General features: G+C 47.7%; 7 protein-coding genes across 7 annotated transcripts; 3 read left to right on the top strand and 4 right to left on the bottom strand.

The window, feature by feature from the left end:
• Window positions 1–72: 72 nt before the first annotated feature.
• ACHE_60126A (MATE family efflux transporter) lies at window positions 73–2,046 on the top strand (the record flags this gene model as incomplete). Its single annotated transcript, XM_043281266.1, has 2 exons — window positions 73–1,188; window positions 1,240–2,046. 2 exons carry the CDS (start codon window positions 73–75, stop codon window positions 2,044–2,046), a joined length of 1,923 nt encoding a protein of 640 aa, XP_043138762.1.
• A 3,570-nt stretch (window positions 2,047–5,616) lies between these two features.
• Window positions 5,617–7,275, bottom strand: ACHE_60125S (allantoate permease family MFS transporter; the record flags this gene model as incomplete). The annotated part of the gene is made up of 4 exons (XM_043281265.1): window positions 5,617–6,213; window positions 6,264–6,578; window positions 6,630–6,967; window positions 7,029–7,275. 4 exons carry the CDS (start codon window positions 7,273–7,275, stop codon window positions 5,617–5,619), a joined length of 1,497 nt encoding a protein of 498 aa, XP_043138761.1.
• Window positions 7,276–12,444: 5,169 nt separating this feature from the next.
• On the top strand, window positions 12,445–13,281 carry ACHE_60124A (uncharacterized protein; the record flags this gene model as incomplete). Its single annotated transcript, XM_043281263.1, has 1 exon — window positions 12,445–13,281. One exon carries the CDS (start codon window positions 12,445–12,447, stop codon window positions 13,279–13,281), a length of 837 nt encoding a protein of 278 aa, XP_043138760.1.
• Window positions 13,282–15,771: 2,490 nt separating this feature from the next.
• Window positions 15,772–16,714, bottom strand: ACHE_60123S (DUF3632 domain-containing protein; the record flags this gene model as incomplete). Its single annotated transcript, XM_043281262.1, has 2 exons — window positions 15,772–16,238; window positions 16,321–16,714. 2 exons carry the CDS (start codon window positions 16,712–16,714, stop codon window positions 15,772–15,774), a joined length of 861 nt encoding a protein of 286 aa, XP_043138759.1.
• Window positions 16,715–17,114: 400 nt separating this feature from the next.
• Window positions 17,115–17,687, top strand: aspf1 (major allergen and cytotoxin AspF1; the record flags this gene model as incomplete). The annotated part of the gene is made up of 2 exons (XM_043281261.1): window positions 17,115–17,198; window positions 17,259–17,687. The coding sequence occupies 2 exons, from the start codon at window positions 17,115–17,117 to the stop codon at window positions 17,685–17,687; spliced, it is 513 nt and encodes a 170-aa protein (XP_043138758.1).
• A 1,226-nt stretch (window positions 17,688–18,913) lies between these two features.
• On the bottom strand, window positions 18,914–19,132 carry ACHE_60121S (uncharacterized protein; the record flags this gene model as incomplete). The annotated part of the gene is made up of 1 exon (XM_043281260.1): window positions 18,914–19,132. The coding sequence occupies one exon, from the start codon at window positions 19,130–19,132 to the stop codon at window positions 18,914–18,916; it is 219 nt and encodes a 72-aa protein (XP_043138757.1).
• A 333-nt stretch (window positions 19,133–19,465) lies between these two features.
• Window positions 19,466–19,837, bottom strand: ACHE_60120S (uncharacterized protein; the record flags this gene model as incomplete). Its single annotated transcript, XM_043281259.1, has 2 exons — window positions 19,466–19,765; window positions 19,832–19,837. The coding sequence occupies 2 exons, from the start codon at window positions 19,835–19,837 to the stop codon at window positions 19,466–19,468; spliced, it is 306 nt and encodes a 101-aa protein (XP_043138756.1).
• Window positions 19,838–20,851: the final 1,014 nt, after the last annotated feature.

Genomic DNA, 20,851 nt, shown 5'->3' with positions numbered 1-20,851 from the left:
ACCAAGAGTTCATGACAGGAAACCATGTCGGATAGAAACTGATCGCATTACTTGAATAAAGCCTTCGACACTATGGCTCCCAACGATCGCTCCGGCGACCGAGTTCACCACCCACTAACCTCCGGCTACTCAACCTCCCCTCTTGCCGAAACCGTCATCGCCCGCGACATCCAAAACTACTACGCAGACGACCAAGGGTCTATGCTCACGAGCGACGACGAAGACTCAGAAACAGGCACCGTGCGCCCGTTGAACGGCAGCGAACCCGGGACGAACCCTCACTCGTTAGCGGGGTCTTATCGGCGACCTAGCTTTTTCACCACCGTCTCTCATGCGACGGTCGTTCCGTACCATGCGGATCGGGAGGGATTGACGCGCGGAGAGCGCGATCAGGCGATTGAGGAGGAGAGACGGTTGCTGAATGACAATCATGTCATTGAGCGTGGGTATGGTGGGAGGGGGATGAGTCTGCCGCAGAAGATCTCGGGCTTTTTGTCGCGTCGGTCCGCGGAGCCTTTGAGACGCCATAGTGCGCATGCCGCGACAGAGGATACATCGTTGCTCAGACCAGACAACGCTCAACCCCAAGAACTAGACCAAGAAGAGATCGATCGCAAATGGGAGGAAGCAGTGGCTGCGGGGCAGATAAGGACATCGTGGAAGCGCGAAGCACTGGTTATCAGCAAATATGCCGCGCCGTTGGTTGTGACGTTTTTGCTCCAGTATTCGTTGACTGTCGCTAGTATCTTCACAGTGGGTCATCTGGGCAAGAGGGAGCTTGGTGCAGTCAGTCTGGCGAGCATGAGCGTGAATATCACCGGATATGCAGTATACCAAGGTCTGGCGACGAGTCTGGATACACTTTGCGCGCAAGCGTATGGTTCCGGGAAGAAGAAATTGGTCGGTTTGCAGATGCAGAGGATGATCATCTTCCTCTGGATGTGTACTATCCCCATTGCGTTGCTGTGGTTCTTTGCGGATAGGATCTTGATGAGAATCGTTCCGGATCAAGAGGTGGCTTATTTGGCAGGATTGTATACCAAGGTGCTCATCTTGGGGGCCCCGGGTTATGCTTGTTTCGAGAGTGGGAAGCGGTTTATGCAAGCACAGGGGTTGTTCTCTGCATCTCTTTATATTCTCCTTATTTGCGCGCCGCTTAATGCGTTCATGAACTGGCTCTTCGTTTGGGTAAGTCTTTAAGCTCTTGGTGTTGGCGAAGGGTGCTGACAATATACGTAGCACTTTGGCTGGGGCTTCGTTGGAGCACCAATTGCGGTCATGATAACGGACAACTTAATGCCCACCCTACTGTGCCTCTACGTCTACTTCATCGCCGGCTCCGAATGCTGGAACGGTCTCTCAAAACGCGCATTGTCGAATTGGCTCCCGATGATCAAACTAGCCCTCCCAGGACTCATCATGGTCGAAGCAGAATGTCTAGCCTTCGAAATCCTGACGCTCGCTTCCTCTTACCTGGGCACAGACGAACTCGCCGCCCAATCAGTCCTCTCCACCCTCGGCAGCATCACCTTCCAAATCCCCTTCCCCCTCTCCATCGCAGCCAGCACCCGCGTCGCAAACCTAATCGGCTCGACCCTCGTTGACTCCGCTCGCACCTGCGCAAAGGTATCATTCACCGGCGCAACCATCGTCGGCCTCCTCAATGTCCTCCTCCTATCCTCCCTCCGCACCTACCTCCCCCGCCTCTTCAGCTCCGACGAACAAGTCATCGACCTCGTCGCAGCCGTCCTCCCCCTCTGCGCCGCTTTCCAACTCTTCGACGCCCTCGCCACAAACTGCAACGGCCTCCTCCGTGGCCTGGGTCGACAGGCCTTTGGCGGCTGGGTGCAGTTGTTTTGCTATTATGCCGTGGCGATGCCGATTAGTTTCGGCACGACGTTTGGCTTGGATTGGGGGCTTTATGGTCTTTGGACTGGTGTTGCAATTGCGTTGGGGTTGGTTTCGTTGATTGAGGGGGTGTTTTTGCGGAGGACGCGGTGGGAACGCGCGGTGGAGGATGCTATTCAGAGGAATTCGTTGGCTTGACGCGCTGCTATTGAATGTTGTGGTATATGAGATATGAGTTATGTTGTATATCTGGTTATATACATGCATTGGATTGTGAATAAGACAGTATTGTTTGTGTACGAAATTGCTTCAGTTCCTATCCTTCGTCCACCTGCAGACGCGGTTGGGAGACACTCTTGAGGATGTTCTCCAGAGGAAAGTGCATTATGTCCAAGATCCGCACTTGCCAATTACTTATACGAAGCGAAGCGATCTTTCCTTGTCAATAACACTCCGTCAATAATGGCTGTATACCTCTCATTCGACAAGCACATCGACATTAGCAACTTTCCATGAAATTTAGAGGAAATACGATTCGTGACTGTAATTGAGAGCATGGCTAGCAAGTTGGCTGAAACGCTGATTCATGGGTACGTTTGCCTGGACGTTATCTTCTTGGGTTGATGCCCAGAAGAGCGTCTACAGAGGACTAGGCGCTCTCGTATGGAATTGATATGTTACTAGTGCTTGCCTGGTTTCGGGCAACACAGCGGTTTTTCCATCTGGCCATTGTTCTCAGGATTCGACAGCTTCAACAGTGGCTTTCTGCTCTGTCTTTAAAAGTCTTTCCGCTAGTTAATACGAACAGAAATATTTGTTCAATTTATTACTGTGTAAAGCCATAAAACGCCTGTATTGTTGCATCAGTTCACTTGTTCTAGTTGTGAGTGTCTCTTCCTCCAAGAAAAGACCCTTTGAGTAAATTCGGAGGATAAGGTTGTAGGAGACGTAGTTCATTGTTTCAACCTGATCTATGATTTGAGGAAAGCCTGTTTCGTCCATTTCCTTCCTCACCATTGCCAGTTCCGGACCATACCAGGCGTCCGAGTTCGTTGTATGCCTTCATGAATAACTTGTTGTCCCTACCGCGATACTCAGCTTTTTCTTTTCTTTTTTTTTTCAAGAACAGAAGACAAGTCTTGATCTTAGATCTCAAGGATGGTGACTACCATTGTTTTTCTACCTCCTGTTTTACATGGTATTAATCATCTTCGTACATTCTGCTCCACTGCCCATTAGTCCATTTTCACTACTATCGTTGGCATGCTAACGAGACTCAATCATTCGCGCCGAATCAGCATCATTTTTAATTCTTCATATTTTATTTTTGATGGCTAATCAACCGATCTCCGGGTTCACCGAAGAGGTCCTCCATTGAGCGTAAAACAGACATCTGCGAGAGCCTCTGAAAAGCAAACCAAGCTAGAAACTCGGTCATTTGTAACCAAGGGCTCCCAGCCAAATATAGAGTATAAAAATTGGCAAGAATGTGAGCAACAAATTCATCATTTCTTGCGCGAACTGAAAACTTCCAGAAGTCTCAGGCTTCATCAAGACCAGGTACCTTCAAAAGCAGTCAGTTTGCTTGGGTAGTCTAAATGATAGTGTTAGCATGAAATGGAGGCAATAAGATGAAGAGTGACTCTTACATGGCTAGGCCGAGTGCTAGACTTATGAAGCACCAAGAAATATTTCTCTGCAGTGGTGTTATCGCTGTGCAGGTGGATGACATTCTCGTCAGAACTCTGTACTCTAAGCTTGGGTTATGCTAGAAGTTGAAGAGAGGTTAATGAGAGAAATAATATCAATGAGTTTTGACTAAGTTAGGTATCAACTCCTACGTCACAAGCGCCCTGCTTCATTGTAGGGCTCTCATGTCATTCCCACCATGAGAAGTTTTGAACGGTTTTACGGACGCCGTTCAGCAGTAGTTCGATGGTGCTCCATGCGGTAAGTTAGATGTATGGAGTATACTAACCACTATAGATGCCCCAAAATCTCCAAAGATGCCGTGCAATCTAATTAGTTACACGACTAAGCAGCGTTTTCTTCTTACAACATGTTATGCTCTGTTTGCTCTAATACTTTTCGCGACATTCAACAATATGGATGCCATATAGGCAAACCAACACGGGATATTAACCACAACCAACACCTCCTGAGTATAAGTAGAGAATCTCTCGCGCGAGGCCGCTGAATCCACGCTCACAATGATTATAAGGCAGTCAGTCGCGGTGCCTTCAAAACCCACAACGACATGTAACATGAAGATCTCTGCTTACCGCGTGACCATAAAACCTGGTGGTGTTGAATATTGATTTATATATATATATTTAAGACGCAACGCATTGTTGGGGTACTCGTGTACCACAACATGACGATTTTGCAGTCGTATTTCCTGCTTCTCTTTGACATCTATAAATATTAGTCTTGGGCCATGAAAACCAGATGAAACAAGAGGCATAGCATATATAAACTGGCGGGAGATACATATATTGCAACTGCAGAAAACTTGCATAAAGAATTTGAATGCCTTGCTAAAACACGGCCGGTATTTGCTAGGGCAACCTCGCACCATTCATACAACTCTTTCTAGGGCATTGTATCCGCCACTTGTTTCGGCGGCCCTTTTTTAATAGGTTGGAAAGCCATTGGCTTTTTTCATCCTCTAATGTATGCAACCCAATAGTTGATACACGCTGTTGTCATCATATAAGGTCTCGAACCAGTTATTCACGACGAGACGAGGGCAACTTCTCTATTGCAGACCTGCTTGTACTCTATAACTTTCAAACGCAGGCACGATATGTTGCGTCCTAAAATCACATTTATCAATACCCCAGCTGATTCCTAGTTGCCATCGTGCTAGTTGTCATGGTGTGGGTTTTAAAGGCACCACGACCTGCCTTGTAATCACCGTGAGCACGGATCCAGTAGCCTTTCGGGAGCCAAAAATTACCAGAGATCCTTCCTGTATATTGGAGGTAGTCGTTGATGAAAGTAGTATCCCGTGTTGGCTCGCCCATATGGCATTCAACTCGTTGGTGGGTGTCACGAAAGGGACTAGAGCAAGCAGAGCATAACATGAGTCGCGGGTGGTACAACTCAGAGTTGTACTATCTTCGACAAATGGAGGGCATCTATGCTGGCTATATACTCCATATGGTCCCTTTACTGCATAGGGTAGATACTAAACCGCCGAGGAACATTTGCGAATGCACTCGTGGCATCTTTCACTGTCTTGCCTTTCAATGCGGCGCTCACGTCAAGTGTGGCTTCGACAAACGCACTATTCATGATGTCAGCTCTGTATCAGGGTAAGGGGAGAGAGGATATGAGAGCCCTACAATGAGGCGGGACGCGTTGAGCATGTTTCACAAGATATGTCTCCCATTTTACTGATGGACGGGAGTTGATATGTCAACTATAGTAGCCGTATATTGCAGTAGATTGATGGACGCATCTAAATTGGGCTGGCTTGGCTGGTTGATGGATGCTGGATGCTGGATGATGAGTATGGATAGCGGGAGGCAAGAAAGAGTGTTGTATCAGAAATAAACTGAACGGTCATTTGTAATGTGAATGGAGTGAAGACCCGGCAAATACCAGTCCTAGAGCCCCTCAGAAACAACTGGGGTGAATGGGACTCATTGCCCATTGCATCTAAATGTCGCATTTGAGAATATGGCCAAACTACTACCGTATATAGAAAGCTCCTGTACTCTGTACTAACTTTTAGACGACCAGCGTCTACCAACTATGTCTTTATTAAGTCTGGAATATCCATCGAGAATCCTTGTCACCCTGGAAATCTCCCTCCGAGTCCCCAATATCACCAATCAGAGCATTCAAACCCAAACGTTCTCTCTCCTCAGCCTTAGCTGCATTCTCCCGCTTCAGAACGATCCACAAAATGCCAACGACAATGATGTTAGCTACGAGATACCCAAGCGCAAATCCATGTCCTAGGAAGTATCTCGGCGATGTCTCGGTACGGTACAGCTGCGTTCCCAACACGGAACCAAGGTTTCCAATGGAAATCTGCATGGCATTGGCGATGGCACGTTTTGTTTGCCCCGAGACGTTGTTGGCCGGCCAGGAAAGGACGATGGCCACCGCGGGGTAGACGCCTGCTGTGGCGAAGAAGGTGCCCAGGTAAGAGACTCCGGGACGGTCCTGGGCGAGGAGGAGGATGTAGCCGATAATGGCGATGCCGGAGGAGCCCATGATAAATGGTGCACGGAGGTGGACGCGCTCAGAGAGTACGGCGACGATGATTGAGAGGACGAATGCCACGGCGTAGGGTGGGATGGTGAGTAGTTGGGCTTGAGCGGAGGAGTATCCGAGTTGTTGGATAATGGTGGGCTACTATTGTCAAATTCCGAACCACTACACATGTAGAAAACTCAACTTACCATGAAAAGTGAAAGAGTATACAACGGAAGCGCCATTGTGTGAAACCCAAGTCCATATAACCAGACTTTCGGATCTTTAAAGGCGTCCATAACAGCAGACCAGCTGAACTTCTCCTCCCGTGTGGAATCATTGTCATTTTTCAGACGGTCGTGGATAAATTGTCGTTCTTCTTCTGTCAAGAACTCGGCGGTTGTTGGGTAGTTGTACACCCAGAAGTATGCAACGACGGACATGACAACGGTCAACAGACCTTCCAAGATAAAAATCCATCTCCAACCGTTGTAGCCACCAACGCCTTTCATATGCGCAATGCCCTGAGCAAGTTAGTATCCAGTTCAATTTCTTCTGTAGAAGGCGAGACTAACCCAAGCGAGGATTCCACCAAAAGCACCAGCCAACGAAGCAGCACTGAAGAACAGCGCAACGCGATAGTGCTGCTCATTCCGCTTATACCACATGGACAGATAAAACACTACACCGGGGAACAATCCACTCTCGGCGATACCCAAGGCTGTGCGCGACGTGAGATATCCGGCGTAGTTGTTGACAACACCCAGTAGCGTGGCGACAATACCCCAAACCAAAGTGAGGGTGGGCAACCAGATCCGGGGTGTAGTCCGCTTCAGCACGATGTTGCATGGGATTTCGAACAAAACGTAACCGATGAAGTACAGCGTTAGACCGGTCAGATATTGGTCGCCAGCTATTTGGAGTTAGTCCACTGTACACTGGTCCCGAGAATCGTTATAACTGGCAGCGCATACTCATGTCAATATCGTCTGCCATTCCTTCGAGGCGCGCATTGCCAACATTACTGCGGTCCAGAAATGACAAGAGGTACAGAATCGTCAATGGTGGAAGTAATCGCAAATCGAGTTTCCGTAACAATGCCTTCTCGTTGATGTTGACCTGGTTCTCTGCCGCAAGAGTGCTTGCGGCCGGCGAAGTCGATTTCTCATCTTTCTGCTCCGGTGAGACCTGCCATCCGTTCTTTTCTTCGATTTCTGTCATGGTCTTGATGCTAGCTTCGGCAGGCTCTAGATCGGCCACACCCAGCTATTGCGCAAAGCGAATTCGGGATGTTCCAAAGACAATGGAACCAAAAATTGAGAACAGAGTCAAATGTCAAAAGAAAAAGAAAATAGTTATAGGAAAATAATATTTAGCTCTGCATGGCAGATAGCACACCATTCCTGACGCGCTGCACGCGATAGGGTTAAAACGGTCCTTTTGCATCACCATGGTAGACACCAATTGACCCTCGTAGAGACTGCTTATTATCTGGTGCTTGGAATCGGGGCTAAGTTTCAACATCAGACCGTGATAGGAAAGGATCAAAGTGAAAAACCGGCATCGTGACGCGTTGGATATGAGCAATTCGGAGACTGCGATGACGAGATCAGATAGGTGGGGTTCAACACGTGCTCCTATTTGTATGCTGTAGTTATTGGTTATGCAGGGACTTATATTCAATCCCATTGAGGTTACAGAGTACTACTGACTCGATTAACTCGCCCGAGAAACTGTGCACTTGTCACTGGAAAGAGCAAAAGACAATAATAGAAGCTGTGATCCGGTCACGTGATTCTGTAGCACCTCCAACTTCTCTTTTATCAAGTGTATCCGCCACAAAGCATCTGGAACTGGTCTGAGTGACTTCTGTCTTGTTGACTTTTGTGACAGTATCTGTAAACGTTCAATCTAGCCCCAAGTACCACACAGTCAACCGCAATACTTGTCTTTGGAATGGATACAAACGCCGCTACCAGGTGGGTTATATTCAGATACCCTAGTAAAAGCAGCGATAGTAGCTTAATCCTTGCACCAAAACGGCAGGCACCAAGACAGACACCAAGGCCAGTTGGTATAAGTTGGATTTATGTCTTGGTGTGTATTCGCATTTACCAGACCGTCGCCGTTTTCGGCAACCCCCCCGTTCGGGTTTAGCGCCGATGTCTCGCGCACCCGATGCGATTTGGCGTGTACCCGATTAGGCTTAGCTTCACACGCTATACTCTGAGGGGTTCTGCCGTCCGTCTCCGTCTTCACGTCGTCCGCCGAGTATATAAGATAGCTGGTGCGTCGCTTGACGACCACTTCTCATTTCCTTTACTTCCCTCGCCAATGCCGCCTCTGGCTCTCCATCATGCGCACCGGATCAGACCGTTTCGGTTCCCACCATCTCCACTCATTGGAGATGACCACACAACAACAAGGACCGCTCTGCCTCCATCTCGTCACCGTCAACATGCACCTGTAAAACCGCCAGGCATCCATTAACCGCCTCCATGGTACGAACCACTAATATTACTGGATGACACGATATGGTCCCGCGTTCATCGTGTTATGACCTGGAGGAACGCCACTCAGAATCCTGCTGGCCGGCCCATGGTGTGGTGTCCTGCTAGGCGGCAGTGCTTGCTCCGAATCGTTCAGCGTTGACAAGTTTACCTCTGCAAATTCAGCCGGATCTGAACACCAATGGCAAAAATGTCGCGTTTATGCCGTTCTTCGTGACAACGGGTCTTTGGGAATTCGTGTTGCATCCGGCCAGGGCCTGGAATTGATGAGCCATTTGGCCCGACAAGTGTTACTTACGCAGAGTCAGCTGAATTTGAATACCAATGGCAAAAATGCGGCATTTTTGCCGCTCTTCCTGACAGCAGGCCTTTGGGAGTTCCTGTTGCATCACCCGTCCAAGGACTAGAATTGATGGGCCGTTTGGCACGTTTTCCGATTGCTTCAAGTGGGAAACTGATACGCCTGATTGGTTACATTCGAGGTTCATCGTGCTGAGATATTCCGTTGCAATGCTGTGATGTTCGGAGCCGTTCATACTGCTAGCAGCCCGACTTGGGCTGACTCTCAGAGGCAATTATGTGCCCGGCGGATCCTGCGTTGTTTGATTGTGTATCTCTATTGTTGGATTTTCCACTTATTGATAGGGCTCACTGTTCCTGTTGTCTCGGGTACTGACTTTATCCTGACTCTGTACAATAGTAGCAGTAACTAAGTACAGATTAGTGCGGTTTATGAAGCTGTCAAACCGAACTTGTGCTCTCGACGTGTTCTTGGTGAGGACACTTCTGGATTGCCTGGAAGCTTCTCAAATATCCTTACAAATCTATCTCTCTAAGCCCATTTGAACATGAATGGTATTGTTCTTTGCTAAAAGACCGACTTAGTCGCCTGGACGCCTTACATCGGATCGGGATAACCCATGGAGATGTTAAGGACTGTCATTTTCGACTTCCGGGTGACATTTATGATACAGTCTTATATGACTTCTCCGAGTCATACACGTTCTCTGAGAAGCAGCCTTTCAGGATAAATTCCGGTAAACCTCGGCCCTTGAAACGCACATCAAAGGATGAACGTGAGCGTGCTAAAATCCAGATTGAACAACGGTAGGGAATGGGCTAAACATCCTTGTATCATGACTAATGCGCACCCAGAGTCATCCCCCGAGATTTTCGTTCCCACCTTATTGAACCGAGTTCACAAAATACTGTTGATGATGCACTGTGGCAGTCACTGGACAAAGAGGAGGAGTTGGTTATATTGAAAGTTTGTAATCGCCCAGATTGTCGGTTTTTACTTCAAACATTCAAGACATACGGAACTGAGTATGCTAGATTTTTCAATGCCAATTTTGAATTCCATTTTTCCTTTCCTGGAAGCAGTTCGTCCAAAGTCTGAATCCGCAGAGGCCGGCTTTTGCATCATTATGAATCGGTTTGGGCGGTTTGCAATGGTAAACACCAGCCCAATTCAATTATCTTTGATTATGACGCGCAGTTTAAAACAGTAGATATGCGATAGATCCCACATTATGCTTTGCTTGGTACCAAAGTGGTGGATTGTATCATTGAAAGCGATTCACGGTTCAAGCTCGAGTGATACAGTATTTAATAAGAAGCTCCAGGAAGCTTGCTTCTTGTATCATCTCGATGTCCTGGGTATGTTTTTAGTCGTGGCGAGTTCCTAGGAGCAGGCAAGAAGGAAAGAGACGTTCAACAAAGTGAGAGCATATAATACAAGATGCAAAGTTGGGCCCTTTTTCTAAGGGAACCTTAATCAAGTAAAAAAAGTCCTCAATTACCCCATGTTACATGATATTATTATGTTATTTAATCAAGTTTATTGTCCATATCGAGTCTTAAAGCTATGACAGACCATCTTTCAAGAACTCGAGGCCAGCAGCTATTATACAGTCTCTTGCCCCTATGAGTTCCTGAGGTAATACCCCCTTTCTATAATCTTTCTGATCCTTTTCCTTGCCCCAGGCCGCCTGTATGCGCAGGGCTTTCGAGAAGAGTGCTCTCCTTGCGTTTCAGAACTCAAAAGCGCTGTGACGGCCTGGCCACGTTGGCTGCTTATCACGTGAGGTGTGGTTGTTTGCTTTGTTGCTCTGTTGATAAATATGGCGTTACCTCCTTTCTTCCTTCCTCATGTCAATCATTCTCGTCGATAGCTACCGAGGTAGAACACATGAGTTGATGTTCCGTTAACCTGGGTGAGCTCCGTGACAAGCGCGTGGGCTTGACCGAGCGTAGATACGGTGGTTTCCCGGGAGTTTAATGATATGAGGCCACATTTTCTGTCACTGCTTTGGGGACTGGAGATACCAGCGGGGGGTATTCAGCCTTAAGATCATTGCCATGCTCGTCTGCTAGGCGCACAAGGCAATAAAGGGCCAATTTGATGGTAAGGCCATTCTCAGCACTCCATGGAATTCTGTTGTATTTCACGAGCCCAATACGAGCTTTCAGGGCAGACTCATGAACAGATTCATCAATTGACATGTCCGTGAATTTCTTCGAGATCTCCGAAGAAGATATCACCCGCTGGTGTGAGGGTGCTGGCCAAGTGCGCACAGGTTTTGGCGAGGTTCGAACTGGGTCAAGTGCCAAATGGAGTTGCATAGCCACAAGCTCGTTTTCGGTGATAATAAAGACATATCGGCATTTGTAAACAGCGCCACAATACTGGACTTGCTCGAAAGGTCTGACATCGTCTCTCATTGGCGCATCTCGTAGGAATCATCCACTGTAGTCTGGATAGTAGCGATGGCGTTGGTTGGCGACCAATTGAATTTGGTGTCACCAAGTACAAGAGCTCTAGCTCTTCCATCTGCGTTCAGGATCATCTTATGCCCAGCGCCCCAGTCAGGGTAGCATCCTAGACTCTCCAATACTCTTCCGCTGGACGTGATAAACAAAGGATGAAGTACTGCCGATACGGGGCCTGTGATGGACATGCATATAAGATCGCATAGCCCACGTTCATCATCATCATCATCATCATCATCATCATCATCATCATTATTATTATTCATAAACGCATCTGTCAGCCCTATAGGCCGAGTGGCGGCAGGTCCTGCGGGGCGGCCGGGTAAGCCGCCGTAGTGGTAATCTATGTACATCGTCGCCTTTCTACAAACATCCTGGTATGTTATTCCGCATGTTGTATATCCCGTGCTGCTGGTTGCTTGATGTCCATTGCTGTGACTCGGTATGTGGTTGGTAGAGTTTGAAACTGGCCTAGAAGGCCTGTCTCGAGCATGAATCGCACTGCTTTCGGTACTAAGTCTGGCCGTGTTAGGTAGGCCCGGTAATCCAGCTCCCGCCTTGACCCCTGTGTAAGATGGCGCATCCACACATTCAGCTGTGTATATAGTTTTGATACTTATTAACATGGAGGTTGTTCCTGTGCCATTGCTGGTTGTTCGGGTTGAACAAGTGTCATCTCAGTCTCTAGCTAGAGAAGGTTCTTTTCTGAAGTTCTAAGTGATATGAAGATTGCTGAAAAGAGGGGGTATTGAGGCGTTTGATTCGGTGACATAAGATAGTTTCTGGACCATCGCGCGTCAGGAGCGGAACGGTGATGTATCACCCCGCACGGCTAGTGACCAACTAGTACCGTCTGAGACGAGCGTTCGGCCAACGCCGGGAATTTGTTGTGGGACCGGATAATCAAAGAGAATTTGCATTTAATGTGCGAGGGGGCTTCTGATCCTTCCTGAATCTCTGTATGTTCGATTTGATTTCGATGCACCCGTCAGCTCTTTGGGATTCGTCGCATTCTCTACTCAAGATACCGGATCCAAAACATAGTCCCACCGATATTGGAGGGACTCACGTTTGTACCTGCACCATTTGCACCTAAGGATTTTTGACCATGGGCAACGGCAAGGAGGCCGGTGCCTATTATGCACCGACAGGCGGATTGCCGCCACAGACACGACTTCTCACCGACCGCGCCATGTTCACTGAAGCCTATACGGTAATCCCGAGGGGCACATTCAGCGACATCGTGACGAGCTTCCTGCCCTTCTGGGACAAGACGCGGTTGTGGGTTATTGCACGTCCGTTGTCGGGCTTTGCCGAAACCTTTTCGCAATACATCATGGAAGTGCAGCCGGGGGGCGGTAGTGACCGCGCCGAACTTGATGACAGCGCAGAAGGTGTGCTGTTCGTGGTCGAAGGCCAAGTGACCATTACTATGGCAAGCGAAACGCACACGCTCGCCGAGGGCGGGTATGCCTATCTGCCGCCGAAAAGCGGCTGGACCCTACGCAACGCGGGCGTGACTACCGCCCGTTTCCACTGGGTACGCAAGGCCTATGAATATGTGGACGGACTTGATATACCCGAGCCGCTTTTCCTTAACGAAAAGGATATTGCGCCCTCGCCGATGCCAGACACCAACGGTGCTTGGGCAACCACGCGCTTCGTTGACCCGAACGATCTGCGTCACGACATGCATGTCACAATCGTGACCTTTGAGCCGGGTGGTGTCATCCCATTTGCGGAAACCCATGTCATGGAACACGGGCTTTATGTGCTGGAAGGTAAAGCCGTGTACCGGCTCAATCAGGACTGGGTGGAGGTGGAAGCAGGCGACTTTATGTGGTTGCGCGCCTTCTGCCCGCAGGCCTGTTACGCGGGTGGCCCTGGCAGATTCCGCTATCTGCTCTACAAGGACGTGAACCGCCACATGAAGCTATCGCGATAGGTAACGTGGCGAGGGCAGAAAGGAAAATGCGGCGAGCCGAGGTTCTGCTGTGAAATGATGGTTTCCAGCAGCAGGCTGGAGCAGACTGACATTAAACACAAAGCGTAGAGCGTGGAATGCTTGGTGGGGCGATACTCTGCCCATTCCTTCTCTGTTGAAGAAGACACGTTCATTATCTCCAGTCATGATATACATCCGCTGGCGCTCATCATTACCATCATAGTTACTTTTCTGGAGCGGCTTGTCCTTCTTATCCTTGTTGTCGTTCTTCTTGTTTTAGCTGATCTGGATATTGAACCGCTGATTGTTTTTATAATGTGAGCTGACAGCCACTTGGTCGTGGTCAGAACTCGTCCAAATCCCACTGTCGAATGGGTCGACGGCCTTGAACACGAGACCCTTGTAATACCGCGGCAATCCATGTACCGTGACAGGCTAAGTCAACTAATATACTTAGAATGATGCCTAGATTTCTTAACATTAATTTTGAATACTTTAGTTCCTTCAGTTAACCCTAGCAGCCTTTTCGCGCCGTGCGCAGAGGTACTGATTGTAGTGGAAGGAGAGACTTCCTCGGGCTCGATTCACAGATCTTCGGTAATTCTTCATATGAGGTATCCACTTTTTGACGCTATGCTTGGCCACTGTAACCTAAGCTTCCTCAAGCTCAAACCAAATGCCTTACCCGTGCGGAGGGTACTATCCAAACTGGGCATGTTTGATATGAGGAGGAATCGGAGAGCGCTTGTCAGAATTGCAAAATATGCGGAGCTTCTGCACATATTTGACCAATGCGATGCAGAGATCGATTCATGTTCAGCTCTAGGTTTAGTTCAGAGAAACCAAGTTAGCGGAGTGTTGTTCCGCATCAGGAAAAAGACCCCGTGGATAGCCAACTTGTCCCAAGTGCTATTCGAAATATGGGACTCGCTTTGAATCCGGATTTTCTGGTGACCTATACCACTAAGAGCATGACTCTGGCTTTTTCTCCAGTTCCCCGCTCCCCAGGCAGCCTTCTATTCCCCGCAATTTTGGATACGGAAGCTCAACCCAGGGATACATAAGAACGCCGGAATTTCTATGGCCAAACATTCAGCTTGCCTCGAGCAGAAAACCTTGAGGTTCAACTTCAATATTGCCCTCTTGAAAATTACAATCTTCGCAATGGCAATTACCAAAGAAGGCTCCCTTGCCTCATCAGAGCACCTCGAGGAGAAACCTCAAACTGTATGCTCATCTCCTGCGCTGACACAACCTGATAGTAAAATGCCCCAGCCTTGGATTAAGGCACACAATGCTAGATATCCTCGTTGGATGGTAGGTCGCCGGTTGCTGTGGATGGCTTCGTTATTCGGATCTCTTGGAGATGCACTTTTTGGTTTTGATCAAGGTACTTGAATCCCTTCCTAAAAGATTCGTAAAGCCTCACTTACATGAGTCAATAGGTATCATGGCGGGGCTGCTCGTCAACCCTACCTGGATCAAGCGATTCCTTTCCACGAGGGGAGGTGCTGATGATACTACAAACAGTGTCGACCCTTCGTTAACAGGTCAGTTTCAAAATACGCCTTTGCTAGCTTATCGAGCGAGAAATCATCTGATAAATCATGAATTAAGCATCGTTGTCGCGTGTCTTCAAATTGCCGCAGCAATTTCTGCGCTACCTTCTGGAACTCTGGCGACAGAATCGGTCGGAAACGGTGCGTTCGCGCCGGTGGATTTCTCTATCTTATTACTGCCATTGTGCAATGCCTTGCCACGAGTCTGGCTGCTTTTGTAATTGGGAGGACTCTGCAGGGATTCGCAGTGGGCATACTGTCCATGACAGTACCGATCATTCAAGCCGAGATTGCTCAGCCACACAGTGTAGGTGTATCCTGGTGCTCCATGGAGAGCCTGAGAGGACTAGCTTAACGAAGCGGTATATTGCCTAATGAACGTATGTATGCATATGCATTGAGCGCTTGACTAGCTATACTGTCGCAACCTGGCTTCTCTCGTATCGTACCTAGGGTTCTAGTTAGTTGTATTTCGAGACAGGACACTTACCCTAAGTGTCTTCCAGATAGTCGTATGCTCAGTGCCCCTCCGGGTCCGGTTCAGTAAGTCGTATGCGTCGATCGGTATATCGCCCCCTCCAGGCTTCGTAAGGTAATCAACAAGTAGAAACGGTAAAGGTGATGAATAGAGAAACAAGGCCAACCGAGTACGTATACTGGGTTGTCGGTTAAGTGCGGACGAGTCAGAAACTAGAATGTAACCAATGCTTGATTAACGAGATTGATCGCGAAGAACTAAGCTAAGTACATGAATGAACATCCTTATATATCCTGTTTCCGTATACCATATTGTATACCATTCATGAGGGGGTTCGCCACTGAGGAGTTGTTTTCCCCTTAGATCACATATGATACTGGTAAAGCAGTGAAAAAAGGACAATCTCATGACTAATCTTACCACCACCATGTCATTTTCCGCTGCTTGGCCTTTTCAACAGCTTTTTTCCAGCTCATCCATGAGTCGTCTCGTGCCCTGCGCCAGTCTCTTGGTCTCCTCGTTGATGTGAGCAGTTCGACTGATTTCAGCGAACCGCTCTTTCCACAATCCCCAGCGCTCCAAGGAGAAGCCCTGTTCTTTTTCCCGCAATGGACCACCATGATCCCCTGAAGAAGATACACCCTTCCTACTCAAAGCTAGCAGTATCTCACCACAATGCGCGACCCAGTCAGCTGCAATGCTGACCAGGGAGTCGAGCTCCAGTCCAGGCGTGAATGATGCCTCAATTTGAGGGGCAGTTGTATGGGCATGACGGTAGACTGCCCTACCCTCTAGGGCAGCAGCAAGTGCTCGAATGGCAAAGAGCTCTAAATTTGCTGAGCCATCTCGGAATATACGGGCAGCATATGCATTGAGGTTGCGGTTACGTTGACATTCTTCCTGGTCGGTCAATCCAATAACTGTAATTGTGTATACATATATGATTTAGTCGATCATCTTTGCGATGGAGGGACAGAGGGAGAGGGGTGAGAGGATACGGACCATCCCATTCTTCCTGAAAAGTCGGCCCCAACAATGGTAAATCTTCCCATAGTTTATATTCAGCATCCCAAGATGACAAATAGACCACTGGGGTACGGGATGGGAATGAGCGAAGGCATTTGATAAGAGCTGCCAATTTGTCCTGGGCCGGATGTGCGTGGGGAATTTGTTGAGCGGTCCTGTGGAATCGACCCCAGAGATGCCAAAGGAAACTTCCTGGGTCTTCTTTTTCTTCGTCGTCCTGTCGATTTACAGGGAAGAGATTATCGATTGATTGAGCTGCCGCCGCCGCCGTGATATTGCTCTTTGGTTGGAGATAATCATTCAGAATGTCGAAGATTTGCTGCTCAATGATCCAGGGATCATCATCATCGAGGTAAAGTGAAAGAGCCATGGTAAGATGCTAAGTGTCTGTAAAGATCAAAGGACGAAAGGCCCTAGATATTTATTATTCGGTTTAGTTATAGATTTATAGGTAAGGCTGATTTTTTGTCTGGTGTCTGAATAGGCGTGTATGCGGGGTTGGGGCGGAGTTTTGGGGCGGCGGTGATCAGTATTCTGCTGCTCTGCTATTTCACAGCCCCTTTTAGGGGGGCCAAAGTCCAAACTAAACTTTTGTCAATCCACAATGGATATTAGGCTGTTTTACAGCCTAGATATTTCTTGCAAATGCATTCTAAGGCTGATTCTAGAGAGTTATATAATGGCTTCATCGACCCTCTCATCTTCTCATCAAACAGCGTCAAACGGTGAACTCAAGTTGGATTCAACCAAACCAATACTCTACTCTCACTATGGTCCTCTTCAAGAACAGTTTTGTTGTACTCGCTCTTGCGGCCACATCTGCTCTAGCCTCCCCATTGGTTGAGCGTGAAACAGTATGTTTTGTTATCATTTCCTATGCAACATTGCCAGTTGCCTAACCTTTCTTCATTTAGACCTGGAAGTGCAAGAACAGCGGAAAGGTCCTGAGTTATAAACAGACTAGTGCAGAGAGCAATCTTCACCATGCACCTCTCTCTGACGGCAAAACCGGCAGCAGTTACCCCCACTGGTTCACAAATGGTTACGACAAGAAGGGCGATGGTTCTCTGAAAGAAGGTCTTAAAAACCCCCTAGTCAAGTTTGGCAATGGGGAGTGTGACAAGCCCCCGAGCCACAGCAGCAACGGCTCTGGCAAAGGCGACCATTACCTGCTGGAGTTTCCGGTTTTCCCTGACGGCCACGAGTACAAATACAACTCTAAGAAACCAAAGGAGGATCCGGGCCCTGCTCGGGCCATTTACACATACCCTAACAAGGTCTTTTGTGGTATTGTTGCCCATACTCAAGGCAACAAGGGTGACCTTGTCCTTTGCGATAAATAGTCAGATGTTCAGTTGGAGGCTGTCTGAAATATTTTTTGTGCTTGTTTCAATTGATACCTGTCTATATGTTATGTAATTCAGCTTTTTAATCAATGAATAGAAAGAAATTGTACTGGGTGATACCTCATAATTTCAAGGGCCACGTTAAAATATCAGATCGACTCGTTAAGCATTCTAACATCCCCGCTGATGTTAGCATGATAGGTGGGAGGTTCGGTTCAGTTGTATACGCAGCGATTGTTAACCCTGACTCGCTCAAAGACTGCTCTGGTGAAAAACTTCACTGTTCAAAAAAGAATCCAAATGTTCGCTCTTCTCTGATCGACAGCGAAGTCAATCAAATGGTACTGCCAACTCGGTAAAAATGTAAATGACGAGCAAATTGCTCAGCTCAATCGGAATCTCCAGTTATTCGGCACAGTTGACAACGGACAGCGCGTCTTGGTCAAACGGCCTTTTTATTTTTCCTCCACAGCCACGGGGCGCTTCCTTCATCTCTTACGGAAGCAGGATCCATCCTGTTACCTGTACAACAGCTTGCAGTACCTCTCACAAGCTCCCTTTTCTCATCGACAGTCACTGCTTTTGACAGCTGAGGAGTTCCTTCGAGCTCTGACATGGACCCACTATGAGAAAGCCTGTTCGGCCAACCGCGAGGGGAATTACTGCCGGGGCCGCACTCCAGCTGACCGTCGTCGATTGCTTTTCCAGTCTCGCAACATATCGTGACGGCAGAAACACCCCCCTGGATGTGAAAGAGTGGCGACATCAAGGGGAGCGCAGAGCATTCGAGCTCCCAGAATCCAGTCACGCAGGGATTAACTGTGATGAGGATGGAGATGAAATGTACATGATGTCTTGATTGTGGTCTTCTCAACTCAGCCAACAGTGATGTCTATGCAGTCAGGATGGAAATATATATTTAACACGATGCGAAGCATGTACATTTTCTTGCAAAGAGCTACAGTACAACATTAATCTACAGACAATCAAAGATGCATAATTTATACACTCCTTGGCGGTTAACGAGTCTCGGCATTTTTATAATATTTGCAGCCCAATGGTTAACCGCGGCTCTCGTACGGTTAGCATTAGACACCATACTAAAGGAAACAAATAAATACATACTCTGTATATTATACATGGTCAATATACGGGGCTGTATCATTGATCGGTGCTGGATGAAAACAGATATATCGCTTCTTCTGACTCTTAATAAAATATACCTATGCCTCCCACCGCTTCCCATTGCCTTCTTTTCCTCCAGCCTGCTTTTGCTTCTTTTTCTGCTCCTGTTCTTCTTTCTTTTTCTTCTTATCTGCGTCCATCTTAGTGTTGAGTTCTTTTTTGAGCTCCTCGGTCATGATTGTTTTCTGAGCCGCGTGCGCAACCTTCAGATAACTGGTCGCTTCCAGAGTTTTGGCATCCACAACGGAAAAGTCCATCTTGCTGCATAGCGCGTCGCATCCCCATGCCGTCTTGCTATCTGTTCTGCATGGATTATAGGTCTTGCACTTAGCCTCCCCTGCTGGGTGAAGCCATGCAATGGACTTAGGTTGAGGGTTCTTTTTACCCTTCAGCCCCTTCATTTGGTTGTTCAACAAGTATGTATAGCTCGCCATGACTTCACCACAAGCGCCGTCGTTTGCATGCTGGATGTTCTGCCTTGAAGTGTCCTTGTTGTTGCTTTCTCTCGCGCCCTGAAGAGCCTCCTTGATTTCAGCGGGGACGCTCGAGCGGAACTCTCCAGTGCCAGGGTATTTGTTCCTGCTGTTCTGTCAGTCCTCGTAGATAAGGGAGTAGTCGCCAGTGGCTGAAGATGCTAGGTAAACCTCTTTGCCTACTTGTAAAGCAGTCATGATGGATGGTTGTTTGTTTTTTAGTGCGTTGTGGAGGGTAGCTTGCATCTCTTCGCTGGCTTTGTGCGCGATGGCGACTAGTTCCTCTTTCTCGGGCTCCTTATCCAAGGTAACGATGGAACTCCATAGATATTGCTGATAGCCAGGCTTGTAAAGGAGGGATTTGTCTTGTTTGACCTGCAAGTTGTCTTTGTCGCTGTCGCTACAGTCATCTTCGTTCTGCAGTTTATCGGCTGCGAATACCAGGCCGACAATGAGGAAGAGGAAGAATAGGAATCAGGGTACCATCATAGTGGCTGATAACGCCCCATGTATAGAAGTATATACTAAATATCAACCAAATAGCTTGATAAATAGGACAAAAAAATAATGCTTGATCTATACCATTGCTACTCAAGACGAAATACACATACTTATAATTCCTTCCCCTTAATATAGCCATGTAGTTCTGTAAGATGAAATACTTGCCCTGCAATGGCCCCCAATTTCAAACGGCCCCAAATGTGACCCCGACCCTGGCGATTTCAGCCTCGAGGGCTCATCCCGCAAGCCTACCCTGGACATAGTGTAATATACTCATGAGCATAATATCTTTCTGGGGCCAAGCAAGGTTGACAATTGCTGCTGCTTTCTATAAATTGACCATCATCACCAGTTCTCTGGTCGAGGGCATTGCCTATCAATATTGCACATCAGCATGGCACTGCCGCTTGCATGCATAGTGCCTGATTCAGGCGACGAGAATAGTCGATCCAGTACTTTTAATAACCCCTATAAACAAATCTGTGATAGTTTGCCCGCAGCTTGCATTTGCGAATGGTACTCCTGGCCGATTATTTACGGCGTTCCCTACCACAGCTGAGGATGAGGTTCGTTTCTGAAATATGACAGCAGAGTAGGATGGTGCAATGGGGCCTGCACATACAGAACAATGCGTAAACGTTAGAAAACGAAGCGATTCGGGCAGTGGAAGATTTAATAAACATGATCAGCATTGTCAACATAGCCCTGCTAAGTTGTGGCGCAACAAGGCGAATTTCAGACTTGCAAAGCGTGGCAAATTGTTCTCGTTGTACTTCAAATTATTCAGATAGACCAAAATCCCTTGCTTTTCACAGCTATTCGAAAGGTATAATAATAATGTCCCAGAATGCGAATGTTATAGTGACTCTCAACTGGTATAGGATTCCCGACTTGAATGTCTTAGCACAGCGCGTTTCATTTGTGTCGGCGATCATAAACAATTGAACACATTAACAACAGTTTAACGACTGATATGGACTTAAACCAGAAAGAAAAGTAAGT

The sequence above is a fragment of the Aspergillus chevalieri genome, chromosome 6 (genome assembly GCF_016861735.1).
Source record: "Aspergillus chevalieri M1 DNA, chromosome 6, nearly complete sequence".
Classification (NCBI taxonomy): domain Eukaryota; kingdom Fungi; phylum Ascomycota; class Eurotiomycetes; order Eurotiales; family Aspergillaceae; genus Aspergillus; species Aspergillus chevalieri.
Note: the sequence above shows the minus strand (reverse complement) of the source record. Positions and strands in the feature narration are given on the sequence as shown.